Source organism: Schistocerca americana, chromosome 9 (genome assembly GCF_021461395.2).
Source record: "Schistocerca americana isolate TAMUIC-IGC-003095 chromosome 9, iqSchAmer2.1, whole genome shotgun sequence".
NCBI classification, from domain to species: Eukaryota; Metazoa; Arthropoda; class Insecta; order Orthoptera; family Acrididae; genus Schistocerca; species Schistocerca americana.
Window position 1 is genome coordinate 211,410,500 of NC_060127.1, and position 18,939 is coordinate 211,429,438.

General features: G+C 35.6%; 1 protein-coding gene across 1 annotated transcript in view; it reads left to right on the top strand.

Annotated features, from left to right (window-relative positions):
* LOC124550833 overlaps window positions 1-18,939 on the top strand; it is a 165,290-nt gene that overhangs the window by 140,135 nt on the left and 6,216 nt on the right. Inside the window, exon 5 of the mRNA XM_047125559.1 lies at window positions 7,238-7,394. Coding sequence (XP_046981515.1) covers window positions 7,238-7,394 — 157 coding nt within the window. The remainder of the gene's footprint in view (window positions 1-7,237; window positions 7,395-18,939) is intronic.

Here is an 18,939-nt window from a genome sequence, read left to right on the forward strand (position 1 = left end):
GAAGCAGGATGGACTCATCGTGTCGCAATTTATAATTAAGGCAGTTTGTTGACGTTACGGCTTTTAAGGAATTTGACAATTAGAAACTGTGGACGAGCCACTAGATAAAGCTTCACAAATACAGTGAGAAACCCAACGTACTCAGTACTCAAATAAACAGTCCCTTAAGAGAAAGTTATAAAAAACTTAATGAGCCTGGCATTTATAGAAACCTGAAGCATAGCCATTATCAAAAAAAATGGTTCAAATGGCTCTGAGCACTATGGGACTCAACTGCTGTGGTCATAAGTCCCCTAGAACTTAGAACTACTTAAACCTTACTAACCTAAGGACAGCACACAACACCCAGCCATCACGAGGCAGAGAAAATTCCTGACCCCGCCGGGAATCGAACCCGGGAACCCGGGCGTGGGAAGCGAGAACGCTACCGCACGACCACGAGATGCGGGCAGCCATTATCAATTACTTCACATATCCACTTCATCAAACTCCTTAAAACCAGTTATTACATTGCCACACTTAAAACATTCTTCACTAAATTACCCTTATAACTAACTATTTCAATTCGTTAAATAAGCACTTATTAAAAGGTCAATTACAAACTTAATGTTGCCGGGCACAAACACCCCTCGCTTTACTTTCCCTAATTAAGGAAAGAGAATTACAGACAAACTTCAGAAATTCAAACTCCCATATAGGACTTCCCTCAAAATACATACGAGGGCTATCCACAAAGTACATTACGTTTTGGAATTAAAAATAAATAAAGTATTGGAAATTTTTTTATTATATACAGATGAAAGCCACACTTAAATACTACTTTTCTACATAGTTGCCATTTAAAGTAAGGCACTTATCGTAGCGATGGACGAGCTTGGAAATTCGTTCGTCGTAAAATTCGGCCGCCTGCGCCTTCAACCACGTGGTTACCTCTTCTTGAAGTTGTGCGTCGTCATCAAAACGCTGCATAGCCAACCACTTCTTCATTGCTGGTAATAAGTGGAAGTCGCTCGGTGCCAGGTCGGGTCTGTACGGCGGATGAAGAAACAACTCCCACTTAATAGATTCGAGAACTTCACGAGTGGCATTTGCCGTGTGGGCCCGGGCGTTGTCGTGAATCAGCAAGATCTTTGAGCCCCACTTTCCCCTGCGCTTGTTTTGTATTGCTCTTCTGAGGTTGTGCAGAGTTTGGCAATACCTTTGAGAGTTTATTGAAGTGCTTTTTTCCAGGAAATCCACAAAAACCACACCTTTTCTGTCCCAAAAGACAGTCGCCATCACCTTCCTTGCCGACATTGTCTGCATGCATTTCTTGGGTTTTTGGGGGGAGTTTGTCTGCCCCCACTGCATTGACTGCAATTTTGTCTCGCAGTTCACATGCTTAACCCATGTTTCGTCACCAGTAATGATGCGATCGAGTAATGAGTCGCCATCTTTCTCGTAAGCGTCCAAAAACGTTAACGCTGCAGCCATTCGCTGATTTTTGGTATCCATCTTGCACAAAACTTGTGGTAACCAAGCTTTTCGGTAATGATTTCGTGCAACAAACTTCGTGAAATTTGTGGAAGACTCATAGAGAGTTCCGTTATTGTGAAATTACAGTCTTCACGGACCGCGGCATCGACTTTTTCGACAAGTTCGGCAGTCACTATGCTGGGTCTTCCACTTCGCTCTTCGTCGTGAACGTTAGTTCGGCCATTTTAAAATTTTATGACACATTGACACACTCCACCTTCAGTGATTATGTTGTCCCCATACACTTCACAAAGCTGCCAACAGTTTTTTGCAGTCAGAAACCTTATTACAGCACGCACTTCACACTTAGCGGCATTTTCAGTTAACGCTGACATTTCAGACTGTCGCAGTGAGTCAACGGAGTGCAGCACGAACCTCTCACTAGCACGGCAGGATGGCGACTGAGCGGCGGAATGCCATGACACCAAGATGGCCGCGCTAGCCCCGCCCCTAACGGACACAAACGAAAACGTAATGTACTTTGTGGATAGCCCTCGTATAATGAAAACAGCTACCGGTCGGGCACACAGTTTTAATCTGCCAGGAAGTTTCATATCAGCGCACACTCCGCTGCAGAGTGAAAATCTCATTCTGGATATAGTTATATATCTACCAGCTTAACCCGCCTTGGTGGAAGGAAGATAAATAGTTAACTTAAGAAGGTGGTATGTGACCAACTCCAGGTAGTGGCCAGGTTCTTAAACACTGCCAGGCCTAGACCTCGGACCACATTTCACTCCCTGCCAAGGCGCTGGCGCAATCAAAGGTTTTTGTGCGAATCACACAGACATTCCAATAACTCTGAATCATAGAAACACTCGGCAGAACCTTTGACTGGAAATATGGGTAAGCGCGTAAAGGAACACGTTACACTACTGACAAATTTGCAACTTTGACCTTAAGCTTTTTACATATGGACAACAGTATTAATAGACTGCAGGCGTTGAAAACACCAACATAAAATCACTTGATTACAAGAAACAAGAGCACTAGTAAAACTTCTGAGAAAGATTTCAAATAACGGCCACCATTTAACTAGGCCAACTGAACTCTTCCACACCATCTTAAAGTTCGACTATGAAAATCTCACCACCATAATAAAATTTTAATTCCTCTGACTGGCCGGCCGGAGTGGCCGTGCAGTTCTAGGCGCTACAGTCTGGAGCCGAGCGACGGCTACGGTCGCAGGTTCGAATCCTGCTTCGGGCATGGATGTGTGTGATGTCCTTAGGTTAGTTAGGTTTAATTAGTTCTAAGTTCTAGGCGACTGATGACCTCAGAAGTTAAGTTGCATAGTGCTCAGAGCCATTTGAACCATTTTTCCTCTGACTGGGTCGGTCAACAAAACACAATTACGACCACTTACTCAAATCAGGTACACATTACAAAGGAGCGGGTTCCACAGCTTCACCTCTTCACTTCCAATTATGTTCCCAGCGAAGTCACAGAACTTATATCTCCAAGCTGCCCATTTTGCCAAAACGCCCAACCAATTTGACACCAAAACATATGACGGTCATCACGCTCGTTCGGCAGGCGTTGACACTCGTCTCCCAGCGAATGTCACGAGATCTCGAGGGTTACCTGTCGAACACTAACAACCTAATCGCTTCGCCTGCCAATCCAGAACATAAGACATGCAAAAAGCAATGATAGCTTATCTCACCCACAATCGATCTCAATGATACATGAACTAAATAACACTGGCGCCAGCTCGCCACGACTCAATAACACTGATAGTTTTTAGGGTTTTACTTACAAAACTGTTGCACCTGATCTCAGTGTAGCCATTTAATAGTTGGTCGGTCCTGTACATGACTTAATCAGTGCTTTGCATTGTTTAGGCAGTCAGGGATTTAACTTTTTAATGTATTCTTCACTCGGTACATGAAACCACACATACACATACACACACTGTTGTGTACATAGTTCTGTGTAGTCAGCGCGTACACAACTCTCCCACTAGAGCGCACCCCGCTAAGCACAACAACGCAGGCATAGCGCTCATCTGGCTCCACACTACGAGATGGCGCTGTCTTAGAGGCGGACCAAATTCTGCTTCCACCAATCCGCGTATTAATATGTAACGCAGCCAATGAGATTGCTGCTAATGTAGAACCTTTCCTCCTCGCGGATCACACTCGCGCAGTGATACCTGAACGCGCGAGGTATTATAAGGAGTGTACAGACCTCCGATTAGTCAGTCTGCATTAGTCTGCATTTATCTGCACCTGTCTGTACCAGTCTGCATTAGTCTGCATTAGTCTATAGTCAAGTTTCAGTCTGCGCTTAATAAGATTATCATATTCCTGTACATAGCTATGAAGATAAATGAATAGACTCTTTGTCAAGTATCAGAGATATGTGAGAATAAGATTAACGTACCATGACCAAAGGCACTTGAGATTGTCAATTGTAAACAGCATCCAGAATCAAGTTTAGTAATTTCGATGCTTTTTATTATTTTAATAAATGTATGTGAAAATTAATCAAGTTCTGTTTAAAGATGGTCACCGTCAATCACACACACACACGTCGATGCAGTCGATACAATTTCATACGACACTCGTCCGACCAGGCAACATGTTTCCAGTCATCAACAGTCCAGTTTCAGTGTTGATAGGCCCAGGCGACGCGTAGCGTTTTCTGTCGTGCAGTCACCGGGCGTACACACGTCGGCCTGCAGCTCCGAAAGCCCATATAGTTGAATGTTTCGCCCGCTGACACTTGTTGATGGCCCAACATACAAATCTGCAGCAATTTGCTGAAGGGCTGTCACATTGAACGAGTCTCTTCAGTTGTCGTTCTTGCGTTCTTGCAGGATCTTTTTGTGGCTGCAGAGATGTCGGAGATTTGATGTTTTACCGGATTCCTGATATTCGTGAAATTGTTGTACGGGAAAACCGCCACTTCATCGCTACCTCGGAGATGCTGTGTCCCATCACTTGTGCGTGGTCTGTAACACCACGTTCAAACTCAGTTAAATCTTAATAACCTGGCTTTGTAGCCACAGCAACCGATCTAACAAATGGTTCAAATGTCTCTAAGCACTATGGGACTTAATATCTGACGTCATCAGTCCACTCTACTTAGAACTATTTAAACCTAACAAACCTAAAGACATCACACACATCCATGCCCGAGGCAGGATTCGAACCTGCGACCGTAGCAGCAGGGTGGTTCCGGACTGAAGCGCCTAGAACCGCTCGGCCACAGCGGCTTGCTCTGATCTAACAACTGCGTCAGACACTTGTTGTCTTAAAAAAGGCGATGCCGAGCGCAGCGCTGTATTCTGCCTGTTTACATATCTCTGTATCTGAATATGCAATCGTGTACCAGTATCTTTGGCGCTGCAGTGTATATGGTTTGGATGTAAAATTTTGTATCTTTTTGGTGTCTTGTGGATGTACAGGGTGGAGAAAAATTGTGTTACCAAATTGTAACCCTGGATAGCTGATGCCAGTGGGAACCAAATTTATTAATTTTGTATAGATCGACAACGTTCCATTTTTAAACTTCGGAAACTTGGCCATGGAATTGGCCTGTTGCCGTTCGTCAGTTGATGGGCAGCGTTGTGCTCGTCGATTCACACACACAAATGTCCCTCGCCCCGCCACTGCCCCAACGTGATACGCACGCTTGTCGAATAGATCTTGCTGTTTGTCTCCACCTCACGTCGCAGGCATTCACACGTAAGCTTCACTCCGGATCACACACACATCACCTGCGATATAGTCATAGTCATACAGTAAACATGGCGACACAGTATTTGTTTGAAGAAAAACTTGATATGCTTTTTGTTTATGGAAAATAGCCGACGGTAATGCGCATGGAGCTCGACGGTTGTATGGAGAACAGTACCCAGCAAGACGCCAGATACACCCGCAGACGTTTACAGAAAATTCACTGGCGACTCGGCGAAACAGGCTCGTTAGCGGGGTATGATGGTGATGCTGTAAGACCTCGAACACGACGGGATGCTGCATTTGAAGAGACTTCGAGTGCTTCGAGGAAGCACCTCCGACAAGTACTCGAGCACTTGGACACGACATGTGGGGTCACATGTCGGTTAGTATGAGAGGTTTCGAGGGAGCCAGCATTCTTTTAGTTTACAACCTGTCCAAAACGTAAATCCTGTGGTGGACTATGAACACAGGCTAGGGTTTTGCCGGTGGTTTCTGATGACGTATTACATGAGGTCCCAACTTCCCAGCCATGTTGTTTACTAACGAGTGCACCTTCCATCTGGATGGCCTTCACAACACTCGAAACTGGGCAAGGGGATATCCTCAAATCACGTACTTTCACGGACACCAGGAATGGTTTTGGGCAGGCATTGTAGGTGTCCATCTGATTGGATCAGTCCGTGTACTTCCTCGACTTAGGGGGGCAAATTACCTTCACTTTTTGCAAGAAACTCTACCTGGCCTGCTGGAAGGTGTTCCCCTGGACATATGCCTACGCATGTGGCTACTGCGTAATGAGGCGCCAGCACATAACAATCGTGTTGTGCTCAGATATTTAAATGAACCCTGCGACGGCTGATTAATTAGCAGGGGTGCTCGTAGGACATGGCCCCCGCGATCATCAGACCACACGCCACTGGACGATTTCCTGTGGGAATTCTTAAAGGTTCTAGTTCACCCACCCGGACGCGAACCATCTAGAAACGAAGAGCAATTCATAGATCGCATTCAACATGCCGCCAATCATATCAGGGCAATGCCAGGAATATTCGAAAGACTTTGGCTAAACACCGTTCCCCATTATCAAGCTTGTGTCGCGTCAGGGGGTCGCCAATTCGGGCAGCTGCTTTAAGTAAACAATATCAAGACTTTCTGTATGCGAACTAACAGCTGTTGACGGGTTTGTCCTGCTACTACAAAGAATGTGTCGGGACCATGGCGGATTCGCCCCCAGGCTGGAGCACTACCGCTTTGGATACATCGCGATCTCCAGCAGGCAAAGCATTCGAAGTCATGGGTTGTCCAGAGCATCCGACAACAGGGCAATCTCGCGGCCTATCGGAGCGCGTGGTGCCAAGTTTCCATAGTTTAAAAAATTGTGCGTTGTCGACTTGCACAACGTTAGTAATTTTGGTTCCTACTGCCATCAACTATCCAGGGTTGAAATTTCGTGACAGAATTTTTCTCCACCCCGTATTTTAACGTACTTCCGCCACCACACGTAACTGAGACGTCGTATTTCCTTCTGAAGATGATGTTCCTATAAACGTCGAATTCATGGTCAAGACCATTAGACCCAGAAGAAGGCCGCTGCAACCGTGCCCAAAACATTGGTTTTTCTCCATCAGCAGTAGTAGTTTTTTACATTATGACGCGTTACCATACCCAGAAAACTTTTATGTCGACTGACTCATGGTCAAGAGGTTTATAGAAACATTCTATGTTGCAAATGACTGTGTGTATATTATTTCTTCAAGAAGACAAAAATTTGAAGTACTAACTGGTGATGCAATTCTACGACTGCATAAACTGTCACACATACTGTGTGGCCCTTCTGTTCAGTCTTAAGCTGTCTGGCGACTACCTAGAAAGCCGGGTACCAGTTCACAATGAGCTATAAAATAAATATTATTGTGGACCACCAATACTGTGAATCTTATTTTTTTAAACATTTTTACTTGAGTGGACCTCCATGATGTGAGTGTTACTAAGGCCCAGCGCCTGCTACGATTGCACCCGGCTCCACCTGTTGACAGCGCGGCGTGGTGCTGCTGAGGGTGTGGCTGGCGGCGCACCTCCTCCTCTCGCTGGCCGAGTGTGGCGTCATCACGGCGCTGTCGACCGTCGTCTTCGTGGTCGACCCGGACATCTGGCCCTTTGTCGGCACGCTGCTCGGAGGATTCGCCCTTCTCGGTACGTCCGCTGACCAAACGCTCTCACACTCCTGGAAAATGGAAAACGAACACCATGAATTCGTCGCCCTCATGGCGGGAAATTTTATTGGCTCACTTTTGAGGATGTATACAACAAACGACCACAGAAACAGAGCCATACGCACATGACTGCAGTGAAGAGAGTGCATGCACAGGTGTAGCCTTCTTTTGTAGCTATACACGCTGGAATTGTCCCAGGTATACGATCGCAGAGGCGCTGAATGTAGCCTTGCGGAATGGCCTGCCATGCAGATTCCTCCTGGTGCTTCAGTTGGGCCATACTTCGAACCGGACGTTCAGACAGCGCAAGACGACGTTTCATCCAGTCTCAAACATGCTCAATGGGGGACAGATCCGGGCATCGTGATGGCCAGGGTAGTTGACGAACAGCTTCGAGAGCACGTTGGGTGGCACGGCATACGTGAGGACGTGCATTCTCCAGTTGGATGACGGTTTGAATCCACCACGCACTGTTCGATGTTCCCTCAGCGATCACCAGAGCAGTACTGCCATCGTAGGATAATGCTCCCCACACCATGATGCCAAGTGTCTGTGCCTTTGTCGTATACACTCCTGATTTTTGTGCTCACCTGCAAGACACCACACACGCGTACGGCACTGAGGCAGAAGGGACTCTCATCGGGACACATCTCCATTCATTCTTCCATAAACACCTCTCGCGACCCACTGGGGGGTGGGGCGGCTGAACGATGTTGCGGCGAGAGCGAAAGACGCCATAGCGGTACGCGTGATCGTAGCCCTGCTTCGTGGAGACTGTTTCAAATGGTTCTCGCTGATACCCCTTGAGCAAGGGGGTGTCCCAAAGTTGTTGTGAAGTGACGGTACGGTATAGTATGTCACTTTGTAGGATGCGACGGTCTCGACGTCCATCGGTGCGTCGCCGCTGTCCGAACCCAGGTCGACGCGCACATGCACCTTCTGCTGACCACTGGCGACAACATTCACGCACTGTGGAGATCTCACGCCCCAAGTGTTGCGCAATTTTCCGGTACGTCCACCCGGCCGCCCACACGCCCACAATACGCCCTCTCTCAACTTCTGTCAATTGCGCGAACGGTTCACGTACACGCTGTCACGGTATGCAAACAGTGTGCAGACACAAACGGCCTCCCTATGCCACGGCAAACTGTCAGCCAATAGTGTGCCCGCAGCGCTGCGTGTTCCATCATCGCATGCTCTGCCTTCTCGTAATGTCCAGTGCAGGTATGGCGGGTCTTATTCACTTGCGTCAGTGCGTTCTGTAGTTTAACATGATCAAATAATGAGGAATCAACTAATTGATTATTTTTACGATTTGTTTGAAATATAATAAGTACGAAGTATGGCATACCAAATTCTGTAGAGTTATAATAATTTGTTATATCTAGTTCAGAACTGTTTTTACCAGATAAACCAGTAGCAACTTCTTGTGTTTGAAGTCCATAAAAATAAATAGGAATTTTCAGATTGTTAAGAATAATTTCACATTGTTCAACTTCACAATTTGGTTCATATTTAACAACTGGTACATGAATTTCCATAGATTCTATAACTATTTTTCCTTCTTTAAGAAGCATATCTTTTATTTCAATTCCAGGATCATTTTTATAAGCTCAACGAAGAATTACGTCTCTAGAAGATGTACTACTTGTAAAAACTACAGTTAAGTCTCTTTCAAACATAATTTCTTTATAATCTTTAAAAAATCCGCCAAGTAATGATAATGAGTAAAGTACTTCATTTCTTTTACTATTTATTTTTCCTGTATTATTTATATGTCCCAGTAAACTTATTTTGTCAGTAACAGATGAAGTTAGATGAAGTAAAGCAGATGAAGAAATAAAAGGATGTTCAGTTCTATATAACATATTATTTCCTTTCTTTATTGTTATAAAATCAAACACTTTTGCTACATAATTATCAATTAATTTTTTGTTTGATTTTCCATCATAAATTGCATAATCTATACCATCATTTCCAATAATAGTAAAACTCATCTGTAACTGTGCCTGATTTGGATGAAGCCAACTATCACCAATATTAATTTCAATTTCTGTATCTTCATTAGGAACATTTAAATTATTTTTAGTTTTCTCATTCACAGAGAATGACTAAAACTGATAAATTTCAATTTTATGCACTACGCAGTCTAAGATTGCTTTAGCTATCGCTGATTTATTAAGGAAAAGATTTATTAAGATATTTCTAAAACAACTGTTACAGTAGCACCAATAAAGTCAATTAAATTATCATTTTCATCAGTTATAGTAACTTCTAAATATTGAATTGTATTAAAAATAGGAACATTTACAGGATGTTTTGGTTCATAAATAATTGGTCCACCAAACTCTGCATTATGTTTAAATGAAGCAATAATATTAGTTTCTTTATGATGATGATCATTATGTTTTACATACATTCCAACAGCAAGATTAAAATTTATATTTATTAATTCAAAGCGAATTATTTTAGGAACATCTTTAGCTACAGCTTTTTCATTAGGTAAAACAACTTGATTACTAAAACCAAGTAAAATTCCTATACTATCTTATATATCCATATATAATTTTACATCACTTTCAATAACAAGTCTGTTTAAAATTTCATTTGCTTTAAGTTGTATATTGGGCTTTTTCGAATGAATAAATATTTTTAAATTTTTAAAACTATATTGACCTACAGGAATTTCTATCGTTACTCCATCACAATAAAGTTTTTTTTATTTTTGGTTGTAATATTTGGTGTAAAAAAGTTGAATAAAAACCAACTAATGAAATATTAGTATGATTATCATGTATTAGAACACTTAATGCTTTTCTAAGTATACTAGATTTAGTACTAAGTTGAAAAAGGCGGGTTATTATTTACTGAAAAAAATTATTAATAAATGAACAAAATAGATTGGGAGCCTAAAGTAAGAATTCCAGAAAATAAGTTAAAAAACAAACATGGCAAACTTCTACCAAATTCTATAAGATGTGCAATAATTGGACCAAGTGGTTGTGGAAAAACAACATTAATGATTGATAATTATATTTTAGCTCCAGGGTGGTTAAACTGTATCAAGAATTTATAAAACAATGTAAAAATTTGAAAATAAAATTATTGAAAATATTGTTAGTTTTATTGAAAACAATGAAGAAATTATTGCACTAGATGAATGCAAAAATAATTCAGTTAGAGACAGACACATAGGTATGTATTGTTTTTCTTTAGCTCAAACATATTCAAAAACACCAAAGCAGTTGGAGACAATTTAAATTTTTTCAATATATTTCGAGAAGATGATAGAAATTTAAATCACATTTACCATGAGATTGTTGGGTGTAGATTTAAGTTTGATAATTTTAAAGAAATGTGTAGTAAATGTTGGAAAGATGAATTTGGATTTTTCACAATAGATATGACTAGAAGACCAAATGAAGGTAATTTAGAAATAAAATACAACATTTCTTAACAACATCAACATTAAATAAAAACATAAACATTAATGTTATACATAAATATAAACATAAACATTAAACATAAACGTTAAACATAATGTTAAACATAAGTGTAAACATTAAACATAAACGTAATCATAAATGTTAAACATAAACACACACATTAAACATTTAAACACAATTAATGTTTTTCTTCCTTAATGCATTAAGTAATTTTGATATTGAAGAACTTGCTAAACAATTAAAAATTAAAAACTTTCGTGGTATATGTATGATTGATGAATTAGTAAATAAGCCATTAAAAATAGTATGTGGTATAGTTAATTTAGATATATCTGATAATCCTGGTACGCATCGGATTTGTTGTTATAAAATAATTCTAAAAAGTGTATTTTTCATTCATTTGGTAGTAATAAACCAAAACAACTAGCTAACTATTTAGGAAAAAATGAACTACATTACAAAACAGAAAGAAAACTTAATTTTTGTGAAGAAGTATGTGGTCATTTATGTTTATTTGTTTTAAAATTGCTTTGAGGAAAGTATAAGTTTAATGATATTATAGATTTAATAAATGGACATTTTTGGAAATAAGATTCTTAAATTTAAACAAAATGAACAAGTAGTTAATACATCTACATTAAATTTAAAAATATTGAAAATAGATTAAACAACTGCAATCATCAATAGATCAAAAGATAACTAATGTAATTAAAGAATTTTAAAAAGAATTTAATACTATTTTTAAATTGAGTAAAGGTTACATTAGTTTTAAAAATAGAAGACTTGTTAATGTAAATGATCCAATTAATGCAAAAGATGTAGTTAACAAACATTATTTTGTTAATGAACTATTTAATTTTGTTACAAAATCAGTATATCAAGTATTTTAACACAATTTAATAACTATGCTAATGTAGAAGATTATAGCAAAATTCGAGCATATTTAAACAATATTCTTTCAGATTTAAAGCAAAGAAATGGTATTATCGAAGGTGTTTTGGAACAATATAATAATAAAATAATTGAAACGCAAAAAATCGTCATTGAAATATTAAATATAGTTAATCCACAAGCAAGTAAATTTAAATCATTACAATTAAAAATTAATAAAAGCTTACATAAGAAAGAAGGTGAAGATTTAGAAGAAATAGAAGATATATCATTGTTAGATAAATCATAATTTTAACTTAATAAATTTTTTAAATTTAATAAATTTTATATCTATATAAATGGAAAATAACACTTCACGTGACTATCATATTTATTGTTTAAAGTGTAAAACCTTTACTGATAAACATAATCCACATAGAGTAACAACTAAAAATGATAGATGTGCCATATGTAAAAGTAAAAAGAGTACATTTGTTAAAAAATTTTTGTAAGTGCTGGTGAAGGTTTAAATAATAATAATGTTCGCGAAAATATAATTAATGAATTAAATAAACCAATGAGAAAGAATTTTAAAAGAAGAAATGTTGTTTCTTTTAGTATAGATGAATTATAGCAAGCTGATGTAGTTGAAATGGATTCTGGTAATTTAAAAGGAATTTATAAATTAACGTAGTTTATAAATATTTATTAACAGTAATTGGCGTTTTTTTCAAAATATGCATTCGCCGTTCATATTAAAGATACAACATCCAAAAACATAGTTGATGCTTTTAAAAATTTTTTTATACATATAAAGCCAAATAATTTACAAACAGATAATGGTAAAGAATTCTATAACAACGAATTTAAAGAATTAATGAAAAATATAACATTAATTAACTTTTTCAGAATTAAAAGCATCTGTTGTTGAACGATTTTACAGAACACTTAAAGAAAAAATCTGGTAGAAAATTGCTTTACAAGGAAATTAGAAATGCATAAACTTAGTTAAATATCTAGTTGCTGAATACAATAATACAATACATTTAACAATAATAATGAAACCAATAGAAGTAAATGAAAAAAAATAAAAACAAGTAACATTGTATATAGTGAGCAACCTAAAACTAAAAAAGTTGATAAACTGAGAACTACTAAATTTAAAGGTCATTTTGAGAGAGGATATACAGTTAATTGGACAACAGAAATATTTGAAATTGAAGATGTTATTCATTCTAATCCAATTACATATAAATTAAAAGGTATAAAAGGAAATTTTTATGAACAAGATCTACAAAAAATATCCAGATGTATACTGAGTTGAAATACTTTTAAAAAAAGAAAGGAGATAAAGTTTATGTTAAATGGTTAGGTTTTGATAATTTACAAAATAGTTTGGTAAATAAAAATAGAGTAATTTTATAAAGTAATTTTATAAAAACACAGTCTGAAGACAGCTTTTTGTTGTCGCAAAGCAATAGTTTACTATTTTCGTTTAACAAACAATTTGTTTAACAATCAATTACTTTTTAAATTGTGATTTAACTATTTCCATCACTTTTTGAATTTGATCATTTTGTACTTTCATTATTTCATCTTTGACTTTAATTCTTTCATCTTTTACTTTAGTACTTTCATCTTTCATTTCAATTCTATCAGCTTTTAATTGAATTATTTCTGGGTTTAATTTATTCATCTCTTCTAATTTTTGTAAACAATGTTTCATTAAATCTTTGTAAAAGTTCCCATTTATATAAAAAAAATTGTTATATTAATATTTTAATAAATTTCATATAGAAATATGTTTCTTTTATTATCATGAGGACTTAGTGCTTTTTTGTTTACTTTAATTGTATAGATTTCATGTTTTTCACTTTTAATTAAATTAAATTCTCTATATTCTTCTTTATTGTTAAATAAACAAGCTTTATAATCTTTTAAACCTATTTTGTTTTTAACAACACATTTTTAGTTCCTCTAGATTTGTTTTCTATTTTGTCACCAACTTTATAAGTTTACATGTTTGCTTTTAAACCACAAAATTCTTTCATTATTTTTCCATTACATTCATGTTTCATTTTACCAACAACTTTTCTGTTTACTTGTGGAATATTATATATATTACCTGTTGGATAATCACTTGTATCAAAATAATCAATCATTGATTTCATATCTTCAGAGAAATCTTCTGTTTTAATATTATAAATATAATTACCTGTATCTTGATAACATAATTCTATATTTTCTCCATATAATGAAAATCGTACATCAGTTCTTTAGATAGATCAAGTATACTTAATCTAACATAAATAGGTTCATTAATGACATGTGGAATAATCGGGTTTACTGCTGGATGTTTGTGTCGCTCTGGCATAATATTTCGGTCATGTAACTAGTTGCCTTCTTCAGGTGCTACCTGAGACTGCTGTGTTGGAGGATCTTGTCCAGTATTTATGCCCAGAGGGCGCTGGGTGCTCTCTTTGTCGTCCGCGCCCGCCTGGCGCTGCTTGTAAGGTGTTGTTTCTTCCCCGGTGCTCCCTCGGACGTCCGCGCCCGACTTGTCTCCATCTGTGGCAGCTCTCTGAGACCTTTCCTTTGTTGGGCGCTCCATTCGCGGTATGCGTCTGCCTGGCGCTGCTCCTGCGGTGTATTACTTCTTGAGGAGTATCTTGGTTCATTTCGTTGGGCCCTGATAAGCTCCAGAGCCGGACTCCACGTCGAGGTGAGCTGGCAACCACTGTCTCGGTTTATTAGGTTGTCTGTGACCTTGATCTCGATGGCCTCCTTTGTGACACTGTCCGAAAATCTTGGCATCTGAGTCACAATTTTGGTGTTGTTGTAGTCCATTGAGTGGCCGAGCTCCAGACAGTGCTCTGCTATGGCAGATTTTGTTGCCTGTCCAAGTCTGGTGTGCCTCTGGTGTTCTTTGCACCTGACATCCATAGTCCTGGTTGTCTGGCCAATGTATGACTTTCCACACTGGTACAGGTTGTTGTAAATGCCTGGTTTACATAGTCCCAGGTCGTTCTTCACACTCTCTAGCATTGTCCCAATTTTGGAGGATGGACAGAAGATACTACTCTTTATATCATATTTGGAAAGAATTCTGCTGATCTTTGCAGAAATAGGTCTGGCATATGGCAGGTATGCCACCTTCTTCGCCTCCTCTGTTTCCTCTTGTGTACACTGTGGTTGGCTGCTAGTACGAAGTGCCCTCTGGATGTCTGTGGAGGAGTATCCATTTCTGCTGAACAGCAGCTGTAGATGTTCTATCTCTGTGACCAGACTTTCCCTATCCGACAGAGCTCGAGCCCTGTGAACTAATGGTTTCAAGACTCCATTCTTCTGTGCCAGGTAGTGGCAGCTACTGGCTTGATGAGCTTGTCAAGATCTCGCCGGAAAGCCTGAAGAGTTACATCAGGTTTATTAATTATTAATTTAGTTTTATTCATATGGATAGCAGCTAGATTTTCAGTAAATATAGTGCTATGTTTAAAGTTTGGTTTAGCTACAAGTTCATCACACACTTTACCATCTGAAACTAATTTTATATCTTGTCTGTTTTTTAAATTCTCCATTGTTTTACCAAATACAGAATTATTCATTAATTTATGGAAATCTTTTTCAAAATCGTTTTTAGCTTTAGTTCTGAACTGTGTTTAGATCTATACACTTCTTTAACCAATCAGATTGTTTAAATTTTAAAACTTCATGTATTATGTAAGTTTCATTCCTAAAGATTAATATTGTTTTAGATTTCTGTAATCTACTACATAGTTACACTTTATATCTAAAAATTTACTTTCATTTGTACCTGGATCAAGTTTTGATTCAGGAGCTAATGCTAAATCTTTATGTAAATCATGTAATTCTTTTGGATATTCTAGATCTACTTCAAATATATAACCATCTCGACTATTGTTTCACATTTCACTTATTCTTGAACAATTGAAATTATTTGGTTCTTCCCATTTAAACCCACCATATGGTAAATATTGATATATAGCATAATCATACAAATTATTTGCATCTGGGTACATTATATAATTTGACATTTTCTTATTATTATAATCTTTTAAATATTTATTATTTGCTTTTACATATCTTTTACAACATTGTGAAATTCTACCTCATATTCCTTTTTCAACCATTAGAAGCATATCATAACCATGTAATAATTCAAGATTTTGATTAGTAATTTTTAACATTGCGTCCCAAGATAAACCTGCTACTGTAAAATACCAAAAAGGCTCTAGATTATATGTTTGTATACGCGTTTTTCTAAAATTTCCAAAAACATCACTTAACAATAATACATTAGTTTTAAGATATAAATCATGATATACACCAAGATTTTTTAAAAATTTTTCCCAAACTAATTTTGCATGTTCATAATCTTCATCAGTTATGTCACAATTACATAAGTCACTATAAAATTTATCCTTTAGTGGTAATTGTATTTTTTCAATTTTTTCCCAAGAATCCATGTAATCAAGTGGATAAACACATTTTCTAATTACTAAGTTAAATAATTCTGGGGAAACATACTTTTTAATAATTCTAAATTGATTTTTCTTCAAATTTGATGAAGTGAAGAGGCCATAAATCAAACTGTATCAACAAATCTCATTTTAAATTTTTTTTGTATGTTTACCGAAACTAATAAATTAATTTTCATTACTTGGAATTAGTTCTATTTCTGTATCATCATAACCAAGTTCTTTTACAAAAAGATGTATATTTAAAATTACGTAAATAAATAGGTACAAAATCAGGTTGTTTTACTTTTAAATTACACATATTACATAATGGAGCAATATATTTTCCAGTTAAATGATCATGATGATGTACTTTTTTATTCTTTTTCTATAAGGACATTTACTTAGCATACAAACTCTAGATTTACGAAACATTTTGTATTGATCAAGTGTAAGTGGTTTCATTTCTTCAATTTCAGAATAAATTTTCCTATTTCTTCAACCTCTTGTTTTATACATTCGATAAATTTTTTATGACAATTTGGTCCTCTATAAACAACAGAATCTTGGTAATTTCAGTATATATATTTAATACAATTACAAACAACAGGAAGCAAAGCTGATTTTATACCCCACAGAAAACATTATTGATCATTAATTTTCACATTAACACATGCTCTTTTGTTTTTAATATTATTTGGTAAATCAATATAAGATGGTCCTCTTAGAGGAACATATTTGTTAATCGCTAATTGTAAACCTATTATTCCATTTAATGACCATCCTGATGCTTGTGCTTGAAAATTAGTTAATTTTTGTAAAATATGTCATTTACCCTATTTGAATTTTTTATTAAAATCTTTTTCTGGTAAAATATTATAGTTTGATGTTTGTTGTCAAAATTCTTGAACTTTTTCATTTATTTCATTGGTTTGTAGTTTATACTCATTATATAAATTAAAATTTATCTTTACACCATGATGTATTTTCAAATAGTCTTTAACAATCTTAAAAACTTTTGTTTTTACTGCTTGTAAGAAGTGATTAGGATCAAGTATATCTATATTATTTTATAAATTTATAGTTTGTAATCTGTTTGCCTTTTCAACTAAGTAATCTTTAATTGTTTTTCTATATTTTTGTTTTACAAATATATTTGTAGAAAATGGGAAGATTCATTTTAATGGTTTGTCTTATTTAGTTACAAAAACATCATAAATATCATAATATGGTAACTTTTTCCAAACATTATCACCTACTTTGAATTTATTATTTTTAACAATATTTGTTTGATTATCACTTACTTCTTCAGGTATATAAATGTTAACAGTATTGTTATCTGTTTTACTTAGCTCAGTTATATAATTTTTATGATTTTCAATTACTTCAGACATATTATTTTCAACAATATTTGTATCATTTTCACTTAATTCCATTTGCTCTTCTATTTATTACCAAAAATATTTATTAGATTTAAAAAATTTATTAATAAATTATAATTATATAATAGATGGGCAAGGATTATTATTTGATAAATAATTAATCAAAAAGAGAATAAGTTTAACTATCTATTAGTTTTTATAAGAATTAGTTTACTATTTAGTTTAACAATCAATTAATTTGTTCTTCTATTTATTACAAAAAAATTTATTAGATTTAAAAAAATATTGTTATTAATAAAATGATAGTTATTTAATAGATGAATAAGGATTATTATTTAATAAATAATTAATAAATTTAATTTAATCATCAATTAGTTTTTACAAGAATCAATTAACTATTTAGTTTAACAATCAATTAGTTTGTTCTACTTATTACAAAAAAAATTTTTAGATTTCAAAAAACTATTTTTATTAATAAAATGATAATTATTTAATGGATGGATAAGTAATATTATATAATAGCTAATTAATCATTTAGGGATATTATTTAAAGTTAAAGTTTTCTTATTCTTAATATATTCTAGTGTACATTTCTTACATTTATTATTATGTTTATCTTTATGTGATGGATTTATATAAAATCAATTTGAATCTTTAATTTCTTGACAAATATTACAATTCTTTTTTTTCTTCACTTATAACTTCTTCGCTATTCATTGTAGATTCATTTTCCATTTTCGTATGTTATTCGTTTTTATTTCGTCTTACATGTTCCTTGAAATAATATTTAGCAACAGTTTCTCCACATACACAAGGAATTCAATTTTTATTGTAATTTTCTACATGATATTTATTTAAAGATGGGCTACATATATTTCTTTAACCATCTTTTGTGTATTTTCGTAAACTAAAATGAGCAGTTGATTTCTTTGTATTACAATATTTACAAAATTTAGTTTTCATGGAACATATTGTTGAGTTTAACACAGACTTAAGCCTGCTTCAGCTGGTGCTTGCTCCATTTATATAGAAAAAAATTTATTAGAATTCTAAAGAAGGTAGTTTTTAAAATTTTTAATTATTAGTATAAACTATTTTAAAAATGATCATCGCCTGTAATCATCATCATCATAATCTCCATAATAAGCTGCTTTATCTTGAGCATCAAGAATAGTGTAAATGTTAGTTATTTCAGTTTTTTGGTACTTTATTTTTAATAATAGTTCTAAAAAGTGGAGAATTTACTTTTTACTTTAGCCATTTATCAGTACATTCTTTATGAAAAATATGTTTGCAATTTGTTTTAATAAATTGATTATTATTTTCATCGCTTAAACAAATAGGAAAAT